At 25.9% G+C, this 21,180-nt stretch overlaps 1 protein-coding gene across 1 annotated transcript in view; it reads left to right on the top strand.

The window, feature by feature from the left end:
• LOC129618929 (probable serine/threonine-protein kinase nek3) overlaps positions 1-21,180 on the top strand; it is a 41,852-nt gene that overhangs the window by 521 nt on the left and 20,151 nt on the right. Inside the window, exon 2 of the mRNA XM_055533957.1 lies at positions 11,377-11,556. Within this exon, the coding sequence (XP_055389932.1) occupies positions 11,377-11,556 (180 nt within the window). The remainder of the gene's footprint in view (positions 1-11,376; positions 11,557-21,180) is intronic.

The following is a 21,180-nucleotide window of genomic DNA, read 5'->3' as shown; positions in this document are numbered from 1 at the left end:
ACATAAAAGGACAGTAAAAATTTTATTTCCTTATACATGTTTTTAAAAATCAAAAGGATAACAACAATTACTCTTTTTTACACGGAGGCCTTATATTAACCAGGGCAGTGATTGAATCCATTTTCTAATTTAAGCTATTTTTCAAGACTAAATTTTCATATTAATATTATTATATTAATATTTTTATATTATTAAGTGTAAAAATTAAATTAAGTTGAGTTAAACTATTAGTTTGTAAAGTAGCACTTTTCCCTTTAACACGTTAAAATACTGCTTTTAAAAATAGTGTATTACATTACCTAAATTAAATGAAAATTTATAGGTATACTAAAATTTTTTAAAGATTGCGTACATATAAGATGAGACAAAAAAATTTAAATAGTCCTTTAACATCGTTTTTAATATTTAACTATGCTGTGACGCGGTAGAAGAGACCAGCCATTACTTTTCTGCGTTTACAAAATCTGAAAAATGTTTATAGTTTCTTTAAAATAAATAGTCAAAAAGTGGTATTTTTAGGACTTTCAGGATAGAATCACTATTAGAGAGAGGTAATAAGAGAGAGGAAATTTAATCGATCTATAATATCGAGATTTATGGGTGTAGAAGTTTTGTAAACGGCTCCTAAAAGGGTGCTAAAAATATTTAGCTTATTATTTAGGAGACTTATTATCAAAAGTGAATCAAAAATCTTGCAATATGATAAATTTTATATAATAAAAAACAAATTTTTCGAAATTAATTTTAAATTGTAGAAAATTATTTGCAAAATTTAATATGATTGAAATTCATGCAATTCTTGAATTTCAATTTAAAAATATCTATGTTCAATTTTAAACATTTCATTTATTTCTAATTTAGATTTAACAAAAACAAAGTGTTCAAATCCTAGCAAAAACCAAAAATACCAAAACTTAGAGTAAATAAAATATGCAATAACTTCATAAGAATTTAAATAATAAAATTTAGTAAATTTTAATGAAATTTTCGTGCTCATATCTGTCTACATACATATATATAATTATGTTCCTCTTTTACCTTCTTCAGATTTTCATTACAATAAGATATCAAAGTCATTCCTTGAATTTTTTTATTTTTCAATAACAAAAAAGAAACGTAAAATTTTAAGTGTTATTTTTTGTTACTGAATCCGTAATAGAAAATCAAGTGTCCTTAAAGGTGATAACCATTTTCTTTTATAGCTAAAAGTATTTCTTACATATGTTGGCATAGATATCTAATAAAGTTTCGGCATAGATCAAAGAAATAAGAATGTGAAGTTGAGTTGTAAAATGTCACTATGTAAATTTTTATACTTAAGGAATAAGAGAAACCACCCAGTATTTTATCCCGAAATACAATTTTTCATATTTTTTTTGGAAATTTGGTAACAATTTTAATAAAAAATTCTTTGTTTTTGTTGAAGCAATTCTTTTAAAATTTAATAATACTAATATTATTTCTCGTTAAATTTTAACAAGAAAATGTTAATCTCTCGATATTTAGGATCCAATTTAGGAGTATAATTTAAAACTCATGGTTGTGATTTAATATAACACAACCACCATGAGTTTTGATGGTTTAAAACTCATGGTGATGATTGAATATAACAAAATTTAGTTTCTATATCTATACAGTTATTTTATATTATATACAAAACAATTAGTTCAGATAAATATTGCTCTTAATGTTACTAGCTGCTGGGAAAACAGTTGTAATAAAATAAAGAGTTGCATGGCTGAAGTGTAATAATTACAGTTTATAAATTGCAAGTGACAATAATTACAACAATATATAACAATTACTTTAGTCAGAATATTTCAAAAGGGCATTTTATGTTGTGAGAAAGCCATTTTTAAAGAATAGGATTAATATTCTACATGTTCAAAAAATCAGTTTTTAAATTTTGACAATATTTATGTAACAATAGTGTAAATATAACACTTATATTTTGTTTTGTGTCTTAATGCTGGTAAAATAAGTTAAAAAATTGAATATTTTGCCAGGTCGCAGACTAAAATTCTTTCTTTCAATTTAAAATCAATATAGATATTTAACCGTAATGGTAACTAAATTTTCACAAGTACATCTTTGACAATTTCATACAAAAACAATATAAGTTATTGCACTAGATATGTTGCTCCTTCAATCCATAATTAATTTTTCTCCTGCAATCGCGTTCAGAAAATTTTTACTCTAGAAATTATCTTTGCATCCTTATGTGTTGGCAACTTAAGTAACTTTGTCTATCCTCCTCTTTTATTACTTTTTAAGTAAAAAATTTTTATTTTGAAAACAAAAAAATGAGCAAATAACGGAACAAATAAAGAAAAAATTCAACAAAAGCGTAATTTTACTTCAAAAAAGTTTTCTTTTATACTTTCATATCTAAGCAATAAGAGGTGGAATTTGAAAAGATTTCTATAAAATTTGCTACTATACAAAATAGAGTAATAGATGCATACACACATACATGTCTCATCTATCGAGGATGTTATTAACAAGCATATAAACTTACATAAAATATAGAATTTGTCTTTGTACAATATACAAAGCTTAAAAAGTATAATGGTTTAATAATAAAGAGATCATAAAAGCAAAAAACAGAAAAAAAAAAATAAGAAAAGAAAAATATTTTTTTATTAATGTCCTTTTAACTTTTTAGCATCGTTGATGTTGTCTTATTCTAAAATTCTTATACTCATATAAACAAAAAAAAATTATAAAAAAATTTTACTTTGGTCTGCAGTAGAAAGGACGTTTCTTTATTAAGTTACAATTTAAATTTTTTTTTTTATGTTAAAAAACAAAATGGAAATTTATACTGGAGACGCTCACAAAATTTAATGTTGATCTAAAAAGAAGGCGTCTTAATATTATTTAAGTAAAAATTTTTCAACTTTCTAAAATTTTAAATTATAATTTTTTTTTTATTTACATCTTATCAGTGGGATGAGGAAGTGAATTTTAGCCTAATTTATGCATTTTTTAAACAATTTAAGAAAAAACAAACTGGTAAAGTCTATGAGAAATTTAAAATGTGTATGAAGTAATAATGGGAAACCATAACACTGTCAATGTGAACTTGGGTGTTGTATAAAAGGTTTTTAATTTGATTATACGTAAATTTGCATTTTTACCGACCGTATTGTGTATACAATAGGTAGGTTATGTGATGGCAACAAATTTTGCATATCGACTTTTCGGTGGGAATGCACTTCTCCATAGCAGGGAAGTTTAAATAAACTATTTTTAGCAACCTGTCGGTCTGTGTGTGCATGCGTATATCTCAAGTTCGGCTGAACCGATTTTGACGAAATTTTATATGTAAGTTTATTTCCACCATGGCACGGATTGATCAGTTTTTGGGAAATTTCAGGCCCCGGGAATTGCACTTTTCAGCGAACCTGTTTTACATTTTTGACCAATTTGAAGGAAATATTCAACCGATTTACTTGAAATTTCATATATAAGCTGAGCTAGACTGTCCGCGAAACCTCCTAAACTTTGAAAGAAATCAGGTGTCAGCAACTGGACGTTTACATGGGCCAAATATACATTTTTGCGTATATAAAGATAAATAACCAACCGATTTCATTGAAATTTAATATTTAAATTCTTCGTATTAAAATCTACGGAACGAATTCATGGAATTTCTTGAAATTCGATATTTGAGTTCTGGCTGTTACCGAAACTAACTGGCGAGCATTTCAGGAAATTCGGGTAGCACAAAGCGAAACTAAAGTAAGAGCCAAATTTGCATTTTTCTGTCAGGATTTCAGATTTTTTTCAATATTATTAGGGGCCTTACAAGAATTTTCGATATTTGTAAAAGTTTCTTGTTATTCTTTATCCTATAATGTAGAATTTTATACTAATGTTATTAATTCACATCAATGTTATTAATTCACACTATTTTTTTACATTTTTGGTTGATTTGGTTATTTAAATTATTTTGGTTGATCACATATTAATTTTAGGATTTTAAAATAACAACGCACCATCTTTATTTCACAATTTTATGATGCATATACATCAGTTCATGTACAATATTAATTTAAGTTACAATTTCATTTTTGTCTGGTAATACCAAAATTCTTGTATAATATTTCAACAAACGTGTAATATGATTCTTTCGTAAATTAAATTTTAGCAAATCAAAACATTTCAGGCAATCTGAACTGATTGAATTATACCCAGCCACCCTGACAATAAAAAAAAATTGTTTTTGAAATATTTAGAATTAGCTTTCATAACCATGCTCACCCGTTATGGAGATAACTCAAAAACTAATTAAGCAAAGATTACCAAATTTTCACAAATTATCTTTAATAGTAAATGCCGGAACTTTGTGTAAATTGGATGTGATCACGGCAGTGACTACCACGGCAGTTGCAGCTGCTTTACAACTTCAAGAAATTTTTTAGCCTTATCTCAAAAATTATTGAAGTTTTTATATAACTAAAGCTTATAAGGATTGTATATTAAGCTGTAATATTGAATATAATTTTTTATAGTGGCCGGTCAAGGTTTGAATCCGAGACTATTCGATTAAAAGACCGGTGCAATAACCAGTGCACCAATGGTCAAATTTGATTACTATTCATATCAACTTAAAATTGTAAAAAATATTTATTCGCATAAATAAGAAAAATAAAGTACATGGTATTCTTTTAATGTTAATTTAAAATATATTTTACATAATTTCACCAGATTCACTCTGAATATAAATAATTTTTCTATATTTTTAAGTTTCTCACCCAGATAATGTATAGTAATTTACATTTAATGGTTATTCCATTTCCATTTTATTAAAAAATTAATTTATTTTTTATATTTTTTGAAAAATAAATTTTTTTATCCGGTCGGGCCATTCTTCTTACAGTATTTAAATATTTTGTATTGTCAAATAAAACAGTTTCTTTGGTTTACGCTTCGCCTATCCATAAAATAAATACCATTATTAAACTAACAAAAGTTTTTTAATTAAAATCAAAAAATTTTATTTTTGTAAATTTTTGCAATTTTCGTTAAAAATGTATGTATGTGCTTAATTAAAATTCTAAGAATTCATTTTTACCGACCGTATTGTGTAAACAATAGGTAGGTTATGTGATGGCAACAAATTTTGCATATCGAGTTTTCGGTGGGAACGTACTTCTCCATAGTAGGGAAGTGTAAATAAACTATTTTTAGCAACCTGTCGGTCTGTCGGTCTGTCCGTCTGTCGGTCTGTGTGTGCACGCGTGTATCTCAAGTTCGGCTGAACCGATTTTGATGAAATTTTATATGTAAGTTTGTTTCCACCATGGCACGAATCGATCAACTTTTGGCATATATCAGGCCTCGGAAAATGCACTTTTTAGCGGACCTGTTTTACATTTTTGAACATTTTGAAGAAAATATTCAACCAATTTACTTGAAATTTTTTTATATATAAGCGCAGCTCGACCGTCCGCAAAAATTCGTAACTTTTGGAAGAAATCAGGTATCAGCAACTGGGCGTTTACTACGGGCCAAATATACATTTTTGTGTATATAAAGAGAAATAATCAACCGATTTCATTGAAATTTAATATATAAATTCCTCGTATTAAAACAATGAACATGTAAATTTTTTGGAAAGATCAGGCATCGGCAACTAGACGTATATAAGGAGAAATAATCAACCGATTTCATTGAAATTTAATATATGAATTGCTCATATTAAAGCAAAGAACATATAACCTTTTTGGAAAGATCAGGGCTCGAGAACTGATTTGCGGGCCGATTTTACATTTTTCACCATATCCACAGAACAAAATGATGGAATTTCTTGAAATTTGATATTTGAGTTCTGGTTGTTACCGAAACTAACTGGCGAGCATTTCAGGGAATTCGGGTAGCACAAAGCGAAACTCTACTAAGAGCCAAATTTACATTTTTCTAAGTATGTTAACTATAAGCTTACTAATGTCCTAAAAATTGGAAAGAAGTATTTAACAAACATTTTTATAATATTCTGTAACACTTTCATTTAACTAGACAATACACAATGCGGTCGGTTATGTGCTGACCACATCAGTTTTTTTTTTTGGTAATGTTAAAAAAACCTTTGTAAATTTTAAGTTTAAAATCAGAAATTTTTGTCTTTTGTTGACAAAAAAATATTTGAATAAAGTTTCAAAGGATTTATTTGATTAAAATGTAAATTTCTTGTATACAATTAATTTTTTTGTAAAACTGCTTGGAATTGGAAAGTTTTAAAAAGAAATTTTATTGAAATTTTTAAGAAATTTTATAGTTTTCTATTAACTAAACACAGAAGGTCTATTGAACAAACTATTTTTTAAGGGCAATAAAATTTTTGCAATTTTTTTTTTGTGTTTTTATTTTTTTGGTAGTCTCATAAATTGTAAACACAACTTTTATATTTTTATAGTCATTAAAGCTAAACTATAAGGTAAAATCATGTGTAAAGTAATAAAATGAAGTTGAGGTTTATAGATTCAATATGACAAAGCAAGAAATTTGCAAGAATTTTATTGAAATTTATATAGCTAGTACTTAATAAACTTTGTATTTAAACCATATTTTTTGTAGCAAAATTATTACCAAAGTAATAATTTGCTTTTAGAAAAATATCAAATTTTCATATAAAACTTTTGTACAAGAACTAGAGATTTTATACAAAGTATGATGAAGACATTAAATGAATTCTTTAAAGTTAGTATAAAAAATTATTTTTTAAGAAATGATAGTGATTAGGCATATAGAATGCCTCTGATCTGATCTATAATTTACGAATTTATTGTTACCTACCAAAATGCACAGGTAATTTTAAGCTCAATTTTTTAATTTTTTGAATAAAATAATAACCCTGACTTCAAAATTGCAATATGCACATTTAAACTTTCTAATTATAATTGATGAATTGAATATTAATACCATATAACTACAATTTTGAAATCATGATCAATCATTTATTAAAAATATTATTGGAAACCACCCTGACTGCTAATACGGAGATGACATAGCACTTGTCACTCACAAATTCACAAGGTAATTTTGAAATGAGTTATAACTACATCTTAGTATAATAACTAGCAACTATTGAATAGGAAGTTCTTGCATAATAATACTTTTATTAATTAAAATTATTAAAGTTTTGAAGTAATTCAAGTTAACAGATTAAATGTTATACTTTGTAGTACAAATGTAATTCGTGTAAAAAGGAAATTGTGCTTAATGACTCAGTAAGTGATAATTATATGACACTTCGGTTTATAAACGATAATCTGAGACTTAAATCAAAACAACTATAATTGACTGAAACCTACAAGATAAGTCTATCTTAAGAAAAAGTATTTCCAGTTTAAAAAATATATATTAAAAAGTATTGATTAGGCATTTTATGTAAAAGCTTGTAGTTTTTCAGTTCACCTTTCAAATATTGGTGTTTTTTATATGACTATTTCATATTACAGCTGTACTACAATCAGGAAAAATTAAAAAAAAAAATTAAATTCCTAGCTCTAAATTTCCTAAAAATAAAAATTCTAAAGCTATTATCATTAAGCGTATTCTTTATAATAAATCTAAGTACAAATTTAAGAATGCAATATATGGGTCGGAAAAAAAAGTATAATTTTTTTTTTTTTATGTCATTGTTTGAAATATTGGAGGCATTATATGCACACTAATATTATTCATTTGAAGAAATTTCGATGCAGACTTCCTCGTCTGCTTCAGAAAATCTTAAAAAAGAAACTAAAATATTTTTGAATGTCACTTGAATTTTTGTTAGAAAATACTCACTGCTACTATCGGTTATGTACTATGCGTATAATACGTTAAGGGGGATTATGTGATGACACTAAATTTCACATGTGGAGTTTTCTATGCTAGGGAAGCTTAAATAAACTATTTTTAGATAAACATTCAAAATATTTACTTGAAATCTCATATATAAACTTCACTTGACAGTACATAGAAATCACATAACTTTTGAAAGAAAGCACGAGTCAGCAAGTGGACTTACTACGGGTCAATTTTACATTTTTGCGCATATCAAGAAAAATAATCAACTAATTTCATTGTAATTTAATATTTGAATTCAGGGTGTGAAAACAATGAACTTATAAAGGTTTTGGGAATGTATGGGCTTGGAAACTTAATTTTTATTAGGAATCGAATTTACGTTTTTTGACATATTTAAGAAATTAATCGATTAAGGATTAATTTATTTCTTGCAATTATTGAATGAAATGAAAGATTTTGTTTGGTACCTGAAGCAAATGACAAACTTTTCAGAAAATTCGAATGGCGCAAAGTGAAATTCTGCCAAAAACGAAACTTATATTTTTCGAGGTACATTAACTAAAAGCTTACTAGCGTCCTTTAAATTTGAAAGAAGTGTTTAAAAGGCATTTTAATAATCTCGTGCAACATTTTTGCTAAACTATACAACACACCTTGCGGTCGGTAATGTGCTTGCCACATAATTTATTTTTCCTTAACAACAATAGTTTTACTTAAGTGCTCATTATGTGCTTTAAAAAAAAAATTTTCACTCCTAGTTTTTCTTAATTGTTTGAGTTTTTGTTTAGTAAAATTTTTTTTGTCCTGCTAAAAGTAGAAAGTATTTTTTATTGTAATACCATTAAATTTATGTAAATCTGACTTTGAAAAAAATATTTTATTCTTTTTAAGAAAAAGGAAGAAGTGGCAGAGCAAAAATAAAACACAAATTTATGTATTAAAGTCAGGAGAAGGCTATAAAAAATTTGATTTAAACAAAAATTCATTTGGAACTTTTGAAATTTAATAAGAAAGAAAAAAGGATTTGTCGGTTTTTTTATTGTTTCTTCTCAAATGTAAGTGTATGAGCAATACATTAGAGATCCGGTGTTTTTTTTTTCAAGTTTTTTCTGTAAACTCAAGTACCTAGTCATTCTGCAAACGCAAAAAAATGAAAGAAAATAAAAATAACATTTAAATTCTTTTCCTTTTTTTGTTTAAATCATAATAAAATAGTCAAGGACATTTAAAGTATATTCCTTAAACGTATAGTAGATTTGAAATGATTCCTTAAATTTATAAAACAGAAAGAGTGTACATATGTAGAATTTTTAATGTTAAACTGTCAATACTTAAGAGATTTGTAACATTTACAAAGAAAATCCTTGTAAAATGTTCATTTTTTAACTTTGAAATTTTAATGCATTTAATCCTTCGATTAATGTTTTCAATGTTACTACAAATATGTCTTTGTTTAAATATTCAGGAGGTAGACTGCACTTTAAACAGAAAGAACCATGAAAAGTAAAAAAATACTTTAAATAAATCGGTGTACAGTTTTCAATTTAAAATCGTTGTCTGCTCTTTTAAAGGACACCTTTATAAATTAAATTTTTTGAACGATATTTTAAGAAAAGAAGTTGCGGGAATCTCTTCAGAGAATTGGATCTATTTTTCAAAAGTTGTTAAATCTCGTTGGAATAAATTTATAAAATTTTATTTTTTTTTTTTACTATGTTTTTATGGGAATTATTATCCAATGAAAAGTTAAAGTTTGTTAAAGATAAGTTAAGGAATTTTTTTAAGTTGATAAAACGATAAGAAGTTTTGTTTAATTTGAAGGAGTGAGACGTAAAAGCTGTAATTGCTGCGACATGCGATACTGACGCATGTCGGAAAATTGAATATTTGTCGACGCAACATGCGATGACAATTGAATAACAAACCTCATTTTTAATCTGGATATTTTTAATTTTGTTAATTGGGAGAATATCCGGCATTACGTATATGTATTTTAATTTCAAAAGGAGAATTTAAAAAAAATAAAAAAAAACAATGCAAAAATTAAAAAGAGAAGAAAGTAAAAAACTTTTTAGATTGCTTTTGATTAAATTATTGAAGCTGTCGCTGTCAATTGAAACTGAATTACGGCAGTGACATTTGTGTGAAATCTCGTATATGACTCTCGCTGTCGCAGTATGCTAGCAATATGAACAACGAAGTAGGAAATAAATGTAATTTTATGTGCTACAAGCTGAGTTAAACATGTCCCTTAAATTCATTTTCTAATTATAAATAACTTTAAATTTCAATTCATTTAATTCAAATAAAAAGCAATGTTTATAAGTTTAGAAAAAAAAAAAGTATTTAGAGTTCTAAGTATGAGTGGTGAATCAAAATAACAAACAGTTTCAGTTTAAGTAAAGAAAGTAGTAAGGTTAGGTTAGGTTAATGCTGTCCCCCGAGGGGTACACATAGACCATCTGGGCCCGTTGTGATACCGTCGGTTATTCAAACTAGCCAGAACTCTTCACAAATCGGCTAAGATCCTAAATATTTACATTCGCAAGGTCCAATGGGCAACCAAAGAAGTAAGACCCAAGAGATCTGACTAGAGGTTGAAAATAGTAAGGAAATTAATAATGTATTATTATGAGTATGTGCGTCTTACTGATGATTGTTTTAGATCTTTCGTGCAATATTAATTGCATGAAAATATTGACGATTGACTTAAGGAATTCGTCTGGTAAAATATATTTATATTCCTAATTATAAGGAGATGAAAATCAGTTAAATGGAAAACTTGACGTAAACAGACATGTTAAAATACATTTTTTTTTTTTTTGAAAATTTGTTAATTAAAGATTTTGACTTTTAGCTTTAATTAATCAGATTCGAATTAATCAGAACTGGCTTCAAGCGATTAATTTATCTTCGGAATTATTACAATTCAGGTGACCATTCTCTAGAAAAAAATGTTTCAAAATACTAACGAACTTTAAGCCTTAAAATATTAAAAAAAGTTTGTAGCTAATAGAATTGATTAGATAAATTTCCAGTTTTATAACTTAATTTTCCATGAATCCGGGATTAAATTGAATAAATGGAAATAATCAATTTTCTTATAGTTTTTCCGGTCAAAAATCAAATTTTATTACTCAATTCGCTTTTCAATTATTTTTTTTAGAGTAGTGTGTATGTGCTCTTAATATTTTTCACTCCAGAATCTATTTTGAAAATTTTAATTTAAAAAATTTCCCTAATAAAATACTTGTCATAAAAAACTCTTTAATCTTGATTTCTTATTATTTATCGCACGAGGCAACTAAAGTCAAACAATTATGATCTCAAATCATAATTTCAAAATTATCCCTAATATCTACCAAACCAAACTTGTCAAAATGAAAAGCCATTCAATTATTTTAATTAATATTTTCTTAAATTAAGTTTTCTTCATTGTTGCAGTATCACCTAAATAATTGCTTCTTTTACATCACATATTTTAATCAGTTTAAAAATTGTTACAAAATTTTTAATAATCTTTATTTAAAAATTTTCCTATTAACTTTTGTTTTCTTTATTTTTGTTTTGTTTAAGGATATACCACTTCATGTTGCAATGATATCACATTTATTAATTGCATGGGATCGTATGAGATGGCTTGGTGATCCATTAAAAGGACGTCTACCAACATTTGTTTGTTGTTGTGCATCATGGTTAACTGGAATGGTTATTGCTTTACCATATCCAATTTATACACTTTATATTGAATTAGGGGTAAGTGTTAATACTACATATTATAAAAGTATATACGTACAGGATAAATTTATATGATTGTATATTTTGTACATTTAAATTGTATGTTGATGTCCTTTTTGATAGTATAACATATAAGAGTATAATAACAATAATAATAATAAATAATAATAGTTTGGTTCTTTATACTAAACGATGTTTTCTATTGTACAGACGTTGTCAATGTCATTAATTTTCTCATTATATTTCTTGCTTTTTCATGTTGACCATTATAGTATGGTAGAGCTATAAAATTTGAGTATAAGTAATATGTACGAATTTTTACAATATTTATTTTTGTATGTAAGTTTTTGTTTTTTTTTATATTGTAATATTTTGTTACAATCGTGTTGTACTTATTTGACACTTATTATCATTGAGTTGTCATTTATCATTTTATTATAAGAAAGACAATACATTGTTGTATTATGTAACAATAAGGATCCCATGTTCTAATTGTATATTATAAAATAATTTTATGTATGTCAAATAATTTTTAGAATATATTTGGGCAGAAAGAAAATTTTTATTATATAATAAAATATGTAAGGGAAATTTAAATTTATATGTTGTTATTAGAAATTTTGAGGCATTGACTAATTGAACAAACTCAAACCTCATTATTCGGTTATTTATGATGTGTTTGAAATATTTCATAGTTTTAATGAAAATTCTTTAATTCACTTTGATTCTTTGAACATTAAGAGATTTGATAATATTCAAATAGCATAGAGCTAATTTTACTCTTAATATGTTGTTTCTTAATTGATCTTAATTGCTGAATTTTAGAAATGGGGTGTTTTTAACTTCAACTTTTTTGCCTTTATTTCAATCAAATGCTTCAATTTCTCATATTTGGTTAAACAATGTGTCAGACATTGTTTCATCTAGGCTCTATTTCTTTAACAATTCACAGTTTCTTTCTTCTTCCCTTTGATCTTCTTTCGGTTCGGTCTAAAATATTATTCTTCTTTAATGTGTATTGCATATTTCTTTATGTATTCGGTATTCTTTAATGTGTGTTGCATAATTGGTTGTTCTGTCATTTTTGATTAAACGAATCTCATAATTACTTAATTATGTGTATTTCTCCCAATGGGTATTACCTATTTATATTGACCTTGATATGAATTTTCACAAATATTTTCATATATTATTAACGGTGTTAAAATTTCAGATTATCATGAAATAAGTTTTGACTTGAGCATCCTACCTTCCATTATTGAAATGTACTTTTACGTAGCTTGAACTTAGATGTTTAAGAACTGATCGTCTTTGTGTATATGAAATTTTTCAAATAAAATTTTTATTATTAGTGCATTTCTGAAATTTTGACTAGCATTTTTATCTAGATCATTAAAAAAATTTCCAATAAAAACTTTAATTACAAAATTATATAGAATTATGTGTTTAACTTTTTACTTTTTCGCTTTTCTTTTAAATCGAAATATTAAAAAAATTTCAGAAATTCCTTTGGTAACACACACTTCAAAACGACCATTTAAGTATTTTTCCATTTGTTTCTTTTTGGAATATTACGACACTATGTTATAACGAGTGCCTTTAAGTAAAATGGGGAATTCAAAAAGGAATAAAAAAAATTTCTCTCTAAACTTTTGAAATTCTATATAGTTTTATGGAAAAAAAAATGTTTTATCAAGTTTTCATTTTCCCTTTAATTTTATTGTTGTTCAACACGTGTTCTTCAATTGTGTACAACACAATGTACTCTAGAAACATAATTTCTGGTCCCAAATTGCTTACTTATGCAATAATATATGTGAATGGTATCATAAAATTTTTTATCCTTTTGAAAATTTCCTTATATATGAGCAGTAATGTACGTGCATTTTTTTCTTGACATGTGTGTAATATAATAGCTACATACAAGCATACAAATTTTAGTAGTACACAATTGCAATATTGCAATGTAAGTATTCTTTTATATTCTTACATTTTATGTATGTACTTAATGTGTATGTTCAGGAAACTTGAAAATAAAAATACACAATACAAAATATTACAAAACAAGGACGTGATTGCATTAAATTAAATTTATTATACCACATTTTTACAGCTAATTTAAATTATTTGAAATTTAAATAAAATAGAAAGAAAAGATAAAAATTATAAAATTCAAATTAATTTGCAATAAAAAATATTGGACAATTTCAGAAAATTACCGTTATAAATTGGTCAGGATATTTTATATATGTGCGTGCATATGTGCATATAACAATTCTACGGTATTTAACCGAAACCTATTCACATGTGTTCAAGGATAATTTTTAAAAAGACGCGAATTTAAAAAAAAATATTTTAAATTTTTTTGTGTGAATATCTACATTTTCTGAAATATTTTTAAAATGAATAGCCTTTATTGTTAAGAGAACCACTTCCCAAAATAATTTAGTCATAAATTTCAAAAAATTTTCATTCTGTCAGCAGTTTTTTTTATAGTTAAATTTGGAATATATTAAATGAAGAGCATATTTTAAATATCATAACGCATATGTGCACAAATTTTTGAAATTTAGAAAGTAGTTCTGTTCTTAAAGCTTGCTATTCCTGGCCCCAATAATTTTATTGTATAAGAATAACGCAAAAATATTGTATTTTTTTCTGTAACTTGAGACTATTCTCTTAGTAATTACAAATTTGAAATTTGGTTTTAAGGGACTGCAGGAATACGGTTAAAATTTTAAATTTTACGTTAAATATCGTCTCAACATTTGAAGAGGATAATAAAGTATATGTGCAGGATTCTTGGTAGCAATAATATTGCGTCATAAGAATCCTGCGTTAATTTATAATAATTTTAATTTTTAAAACAATTATGACCATTAATTACGATGAAATTAACAAAAACTTAAATTTTTAATTTTAGATAGAAATAATTGATGCTTTTGATTTTCAAGAATTTGAAGAGGATATATATTAAGAGTAAAGTGCGGATTTTATAATAAACTTGGGTCATCATTAGATTGCTATTTTGAATGAAAATTTAATATGATTTTTCTTTAACCACATGAGATTTTCCAGTAAAATCATATTCAAATAAAAAGAGACTTGTCAGAGTCTCTATTTTTACTTGAATTAGGTTGTATTATGTGGATTTGAAGACAAAAACATTATACATTGAAAGTGAATGTTTTTAAGTAAATCATGGTTTAAGTATAGAATTGTTTTTAAGAAAATAAAAAAAATATGACCACTTATGTCAGTGTTATATACTTAAGAAGTAGGTATGTAAAGTGAAATGATCCGATTTCCAATGGAACATATAATTAATAAATTAATCAATTGAAGATCTATAACAAAATTAAGAATAACCAAAGTTAGGCTGTTTGTCTTACAACCACTCTGTGGCTCTAATTTTATTAATTAGTTTGATCAACTGTGTAAGAACCTGGGAACGTTTTGAAAATGTAAATATTTTCCAGATCTGCACGGGAGATGTTCGTTTGTAGTTTCTAATTGAACAAAAGCTCAAAATACAAAAATGTTAATCTATTTAAGTTAAGAATGTAGATCAGCAGACAGCCTTGTGACAATAGTTTTCAATTTTTAAGAGTGGATATTTCGTTTCTCTTTAAATTTAAGTGGGGCAATGTTTTCTTTTAAGCGCAGATTTTACTCATAAAGTTTGCAACACCAAAAAAAATATAGGGTGTTCTCGAATATGGTGCCTTCAGACATTTCACGTGTTAAGATATCATGTAAGGACTTTAAATTTAAATTTTAAGAACTTCATTTAAATATTTTTATTTAATGAGAATTTTCAAAATTTCTATTAGCTCTCCCTAATTTTCATAAAGGTATAGCTAGTTCCCTTAAATTTTAGGAAAAAAACATATATTAAATGACGTTCATAACTCTCATTAAATAATAACCAGTTATCAGTACGAACTTTGTAATGTAGTTGAAGTGATTTTTAAACTAAGTTGGTAATAGCATATGGAGTAAAACCTCTTTAAATACCCCATATTAAGAAAATTTTCATAAAATTATTCGTAAACATTAAAATATATACAAGTCGCCATACTCAAATTTTTGTAGCAGGAATATGTTTCTGCACCAATACTACATAATGAATGTAAAAATTTTTCTTAATGATTCAAATAAATTGAAAAGTTGATTTGAACCGATTCAATTTTTTAAATCGAAATTTTACCTAATGTTGGGTGAAAGCCAAATTGCAATTAAAATTTATTTTAAATTTTAAATTTAAATCTTTTTCATTAAAACTTATGGCAATTTATGGTATTATATAACCTATAATATCATTATGAATCCAATAATTATTTTACTATAGAATTTCAAATTCCCATTAATAATAGCATTATTATTGGTATTGAATATTTTAAACAGACTGTAAATGTGAATAAATAATTTTTAATTTCATAATTGCATTTACCAATAATCTCCATATTAAATAGTAAATGACATTATTTAAAATATATTTAATTACTGATTTTAAGTAACATGGGTAATATACTGCCGCAGTAAATTTACATTTTCGCAATAAAAATTCTTTTAGGCTAAAAGCAAAAATTGTTTTTAAAATGCGTCAAACTTTATAAAGAAAAAAATAACAGAAAATACCTGATTTCATTTGGTTATTTTCCAATTAATTTTATCTTTACAAATGAAAAAAAAAATAAATTTAATTCTTTTTTTAATTATAATTTTTGACACCGACCGATTTTAATCCTTTTTCAAAACGGAAAAAGGTGTCAGTAAAATATTTTATTAAACTTTCATTAATTTTTTATTTTATTTATTTTATAGGAATATTTTTGCTTTTAATTTTATTTGGTAGAAATTCCAGAACTGAATTTTCGTTTCATATTCAAAAAATCATTAAAATTTTTGAATGTTAGGAGAACATTAAACACTTGGAAGCTATGTTAGAATAAATAAATTTTCCTGGAATTAAAAACGAATAATTCAAAAGAAAATGATTGTATTTTAGTTTACACACCGTGACTAATAAATTTTTGTTAGAATATTTTAAGAGAAAATGTAAGCCATGTGGAACTCCAAAGTTCTCTTCTCTTTATAATCAAATCATATTTTTTTTCATTCCTTTAACGAGACTAAAATTGCCAGTATGAGCTAACCGACTACAATACTATGAATGTTGATTTAATTCTAAATTAACATGATATAAAAACTCCTGTTTGCTATTAACAATAGTTGAAAATGTCCAAAATTGCCTCTTAAAACTAATAATATAAAAATTCCATTGCTACAAACAATTCATTTACTTGTAAGTCAATGTATTCCGATGTAAATTGGGCAGAAACTTCACTGAAATTTTTAGTAACTTTACATTCCTAAAATATTGAAATTTATTTAAACGCATGTTCTGAACATTTTATCGTGTACTGGACCTTTAAAATCGGTGGGTTATTAAAATATTGTGTATTTGTCCCCTGTACTTTACTTATTCTACATTTTTGCATGCTTACTTCCACTTTCGCTTGAAATTCCTTATTTTATTCATTTGATTACTTTTACTTTTATTTTTGTTTTGCTCTTGTTAACATTTTGTTATTACTTTACCTTATTTATTTAGGTTTACCTTGTCAGAAAATTTTGTTCAGCGTTTCAAATATCACAGCCAGAAATTGCAATAAAAGAACATTTTTCAAGGATAATTTTTAAGAGAAAAAAAAATTCTGAAAGGGCGGAACAATTTTTTTTTGTTAAAGCAATTTCTTTATACAAACATGCCAATACTGATTTGATCTTACCCACGGCATTGCAATGAGGGAGGTTATAATATCGTAACATAATAACATAATTATAATATAACATCAGATCTGCAACTCGAGTTTTTTTTTGGTGAAAATCCGCTTCTCTTTGCCATCTGTGTTAGTATCCAATAAATATTAGTTTCTAGGAACGATAATTTATGAAAGTATTGGAGAAAGACTGTAGTTAAAATGAGATGAAGCTCTTGTATTTTGCTCAAGTCATTTTAATTACTTTTAATTAGCCAATTTTACTACAAAAATTCTGTTACTTTTTAATATAATTTGAAACTGTATATAAATAAAATTTGCACGGGAAATCGGAAGAGTATTTTTCCATTTTTTTATTTAAATTTCGAATTGTTTGCTAAGCTGAGTGTGTGTGTTACATTTCACATGAAGTTCAAAGCAATAAAGTAGCAATTGCAAAAATAGATTTAAACCTTTAAAAAAATTTGCATATACATAACACTTATTATTTGACCCAGAAGGTATGATTGGTTCCAACGCTTAAACAAGCTCAATCTAACAGCAATCAGTCCAATTTTTACTAATGCATTTTAAATGAAGTGTACGTGCTATTAAATAAGCGTACAAGATTTCTAATAAATGAAATTTCCTTTGGATATGCGTATACGAATTGATTTTGTTGAAAGTAAACGCGATTATTTTATTGAAAATTCCATTTCAAGGAAATCTTCATAAAGTGTAATATTTTACTATGTATTTCTTCCTTTTCTTTTCTTGAAAAATCTCTTTTAAGATAATCCAAAGCGTAAAACGTATGGCAATAAATACTTATATTAATCATTTATGAAAATTATTAAAGCAACAGATTATCAGAGCAGGAGAAGAAAATTATCAGTACTTTGCCTTAAAAATTCTATTTAATCTTATTCAATCTTTTATGAAATAAGAACCTTTTAAGAAAAACTAATATTGTTAAAATAAGAACTCTTCTTCCAGGTCAATAACTTTTCAACAGCAAATTCTAAGAAATTCTATAAAATAGTCTAGAAAATAAAAAGAAAAACTTTGTTTTCTTCTTCTTTTCCATATTTTGTCAGACCATAAAATTTCAATTCTAAAATTCTTTTATTCCTCTTTGCTTTTACCTCCACGCTTAAAATACAAACAATTTCTGCAGCATTTATAAACTTTCAAATCCTTTTGTCTCTTCAAATCTTCACCCTTTTCGATTAAAATTATTCAAATTTAAGTAATAAGTTTACGTTTAGATTATAATATTTGAATAATAATAAAGGTCCTGGCAAGAAGAATTATTTATATTTTTTTATTTAGTACGACCGTTTTTATAAAAGGAATACGCAAAAATAAAAATTATTTTGGAAGGTTTGGGAATTAGTATTGATTCAAGGTAGCTTTATTTAATTTTTAAAGAAATTAAGGGATTCGAGAAATATGTATAACCTTGTTTTTGTAAATGCTTATAAAGTTTTTCATGGAATTATGACAAGAAAACTACAGAAAAAAAGAAAAATTGTGAAAAATGGTTGATTATGGAAACAACAACTTCCATCCCTTCGTTGTTACTTATACTTTAAATAAACTTGTTCATCTGTATAAAAACAATGTGTTTGAATGATGAGTGAATGATTTTGTACATTTTGAGAAGGAAAAAAAATTGATACTTAATATTATTCGATTCGAAAAGTGAAATCGAATGAAATGCAATTGATCCGGTAAATCGGATCAGACCAATGGTTTGCGAAGCGGCACTGCTCGAAAGAGTGAAAATACTGCTTCTTAACACAAGCTATTTAAATTAATTGTATGTATGTCAAATATTGCATATGTTTAGGATGAGCAAAAAAAATTGAATGAAGCGCTAACGTAATGATGGATTAAGTGAGTTTAGATAAATAATTAAATTTTTTTACGTCATATCTTATACCGTGAGGTATTTGATTTAATAACAATTCAAAAAGGCTTGCAGTTATTTTCTAAACTGCAAAATAATACGGCGCCGAAAATTCAAATTTTCCAAAATTTTAACTTGAAAGGAGATGTAAGTAGGTGGAAAAAAATTTTCTTCTAACGAAATAAGATTATTTATTAGAATCTAAAACCGGCTAAAACATCTGACTACTTAAATTTACCATCTATGTAGAAGAAAAACGATTTTTAAATTAAAAAAAGAAGGGATTATATCGCAGAGAAAGAAGCCAGTCGGTACTTTCACGCAACTTACAGGATTTAAAAAATTTTTGTGGTTCCTATACAATAAGCATATTGTCAAAAAATCAATTTTTAGGACTTTGAGGGACTCTCACTTGTAGATGGGTTGTGTAGAGAAAAAAGAGGAGTGGGGGGAAAAAGATAAAAGTATTCTTGTACAGAAATAAATTTCTAATTAAAATCTATTTATGTATAAATATCAGTTTTCTATCTTAAGAGTTTTGTAAGTGGGACGAACAGAGTGAAAGTAAAAGTGCTAAAAAACGGCAATGAAAACAGAAATATACAATCAGGAGAAATACACAAATATATGCAGGATCTTTTCATTTAATATGCTGTTTTGTTTATAAATTCAATTTTTACGAAAAACTCATAGATTATAAATTAAAAACTATGATTACTAACTTCAAATAAAAATTTCTAGATATGATTTTGCATATTTATATAACGAGAAGAAGACTTACTGAATCGTACGTCTTGAAATTTCTAGTAATATGAGAGGTGAATATGCAATGTTTTGGATTATTATGAATTTGTTATCTTGAAAGTGTTAGTAGAAATAGATGTGCTCGTATTTCTCTATTGTCAAAAATTAATCTTAATCTTAATTGTTATTTCAAATATGATTAATTATTATTACATAAAGTATTTGTGAGTTTGTTAATCAACATGGCAAATAATTTTTATCAATCTGCTAGTACTATTCCATTATAAGCTTTAATGAATTGTTAGGAATATTTAAGGTTATGCTTTATTTATTAAATTATAATGGGTTTGCATATATCTACTTTGTTTTTCCAACATAAGAACAAAATCATTGAACAAATTAACTGATGCAAAATATTCAAAGGGGTTGATTGCCTGCGTGTAAATGTTGTACTTCCGTTGCAAAAATTAATTTTCATTAGACTTTAGGAAAAAACAAACAAGAAGCTTACATAATGTAGAATTTCTTAGAAAAACATATAAGAAAAATGTAATACTTTTCTTCTGCTTTAATTATTAATAATAATTAAGGCAAAGGTTTTAGGATAATTTTTAAAAGAATTTTTTACTTTATCTAAACATTATCCTTTACTTTAAGACCGATAGAACGAGTTTTGTGTTTTCCAAAATTTTTATTATTTATGAAATGGAAAAAGGAGCATTACTGAAAAGTTAGAAATTAATTTCAAAGTTGTTTCAAAACAACAAAACTTGGAACAATTAGCGAACAAATTAAATATTCAGATTAAGTTGAAAAGCATGTGTGTGCCATAGGAATAATTACTACAATGTAAATTATTTATGCACCTTATGTAAACGTAAAAAGGTTAAAATTTTTCTCGTGTTGACACGTTGTTGATTTGTTAATATTAATGTTAAAAAAAATATGCATGGGTTAACGTAAATTAAGAATACATATTAATATAATAATTTTTTATATGGTGAAAGGTATGTAGTGTACTCAATTATGTAGTATTCCAAAATTTCATTTCCAGATTAATTATTTACTTATAATTCCAGTCAATTACAGGAGAGAATGTAAAATAAGCTAGTCGCTTTATATACCGAATATTTGCTAAACCTATTCGTGTTGTTAAACTGTAGCTGATTCTTCTTAGAATGTGTTTTTCATAAAAGTTAATTAGAAGGGAATCGCTGACTT

Source organism: Condylostylus longicornis, unplaced genomic scaffold, assembly GCF_029603195.1.
Source record: "Condylostylus longicornis isolate FDR11 unplaced genomic scaffold, ASM2960319v2 ptg000010l, whole genome shotgun sequence".
Classification (NCBI taxonomy): Eukaryota; Metazoa; Arthropoda; class Insecta; order Diptera; family Dolichopodidae; genus Condylostylus; species Condylostylus longicornis.
The sequence above is the reverse complement of the archived record's forward strand: the minus strand, read 5'-3'. Positions and strand labels throughout refer to the sequence as shown.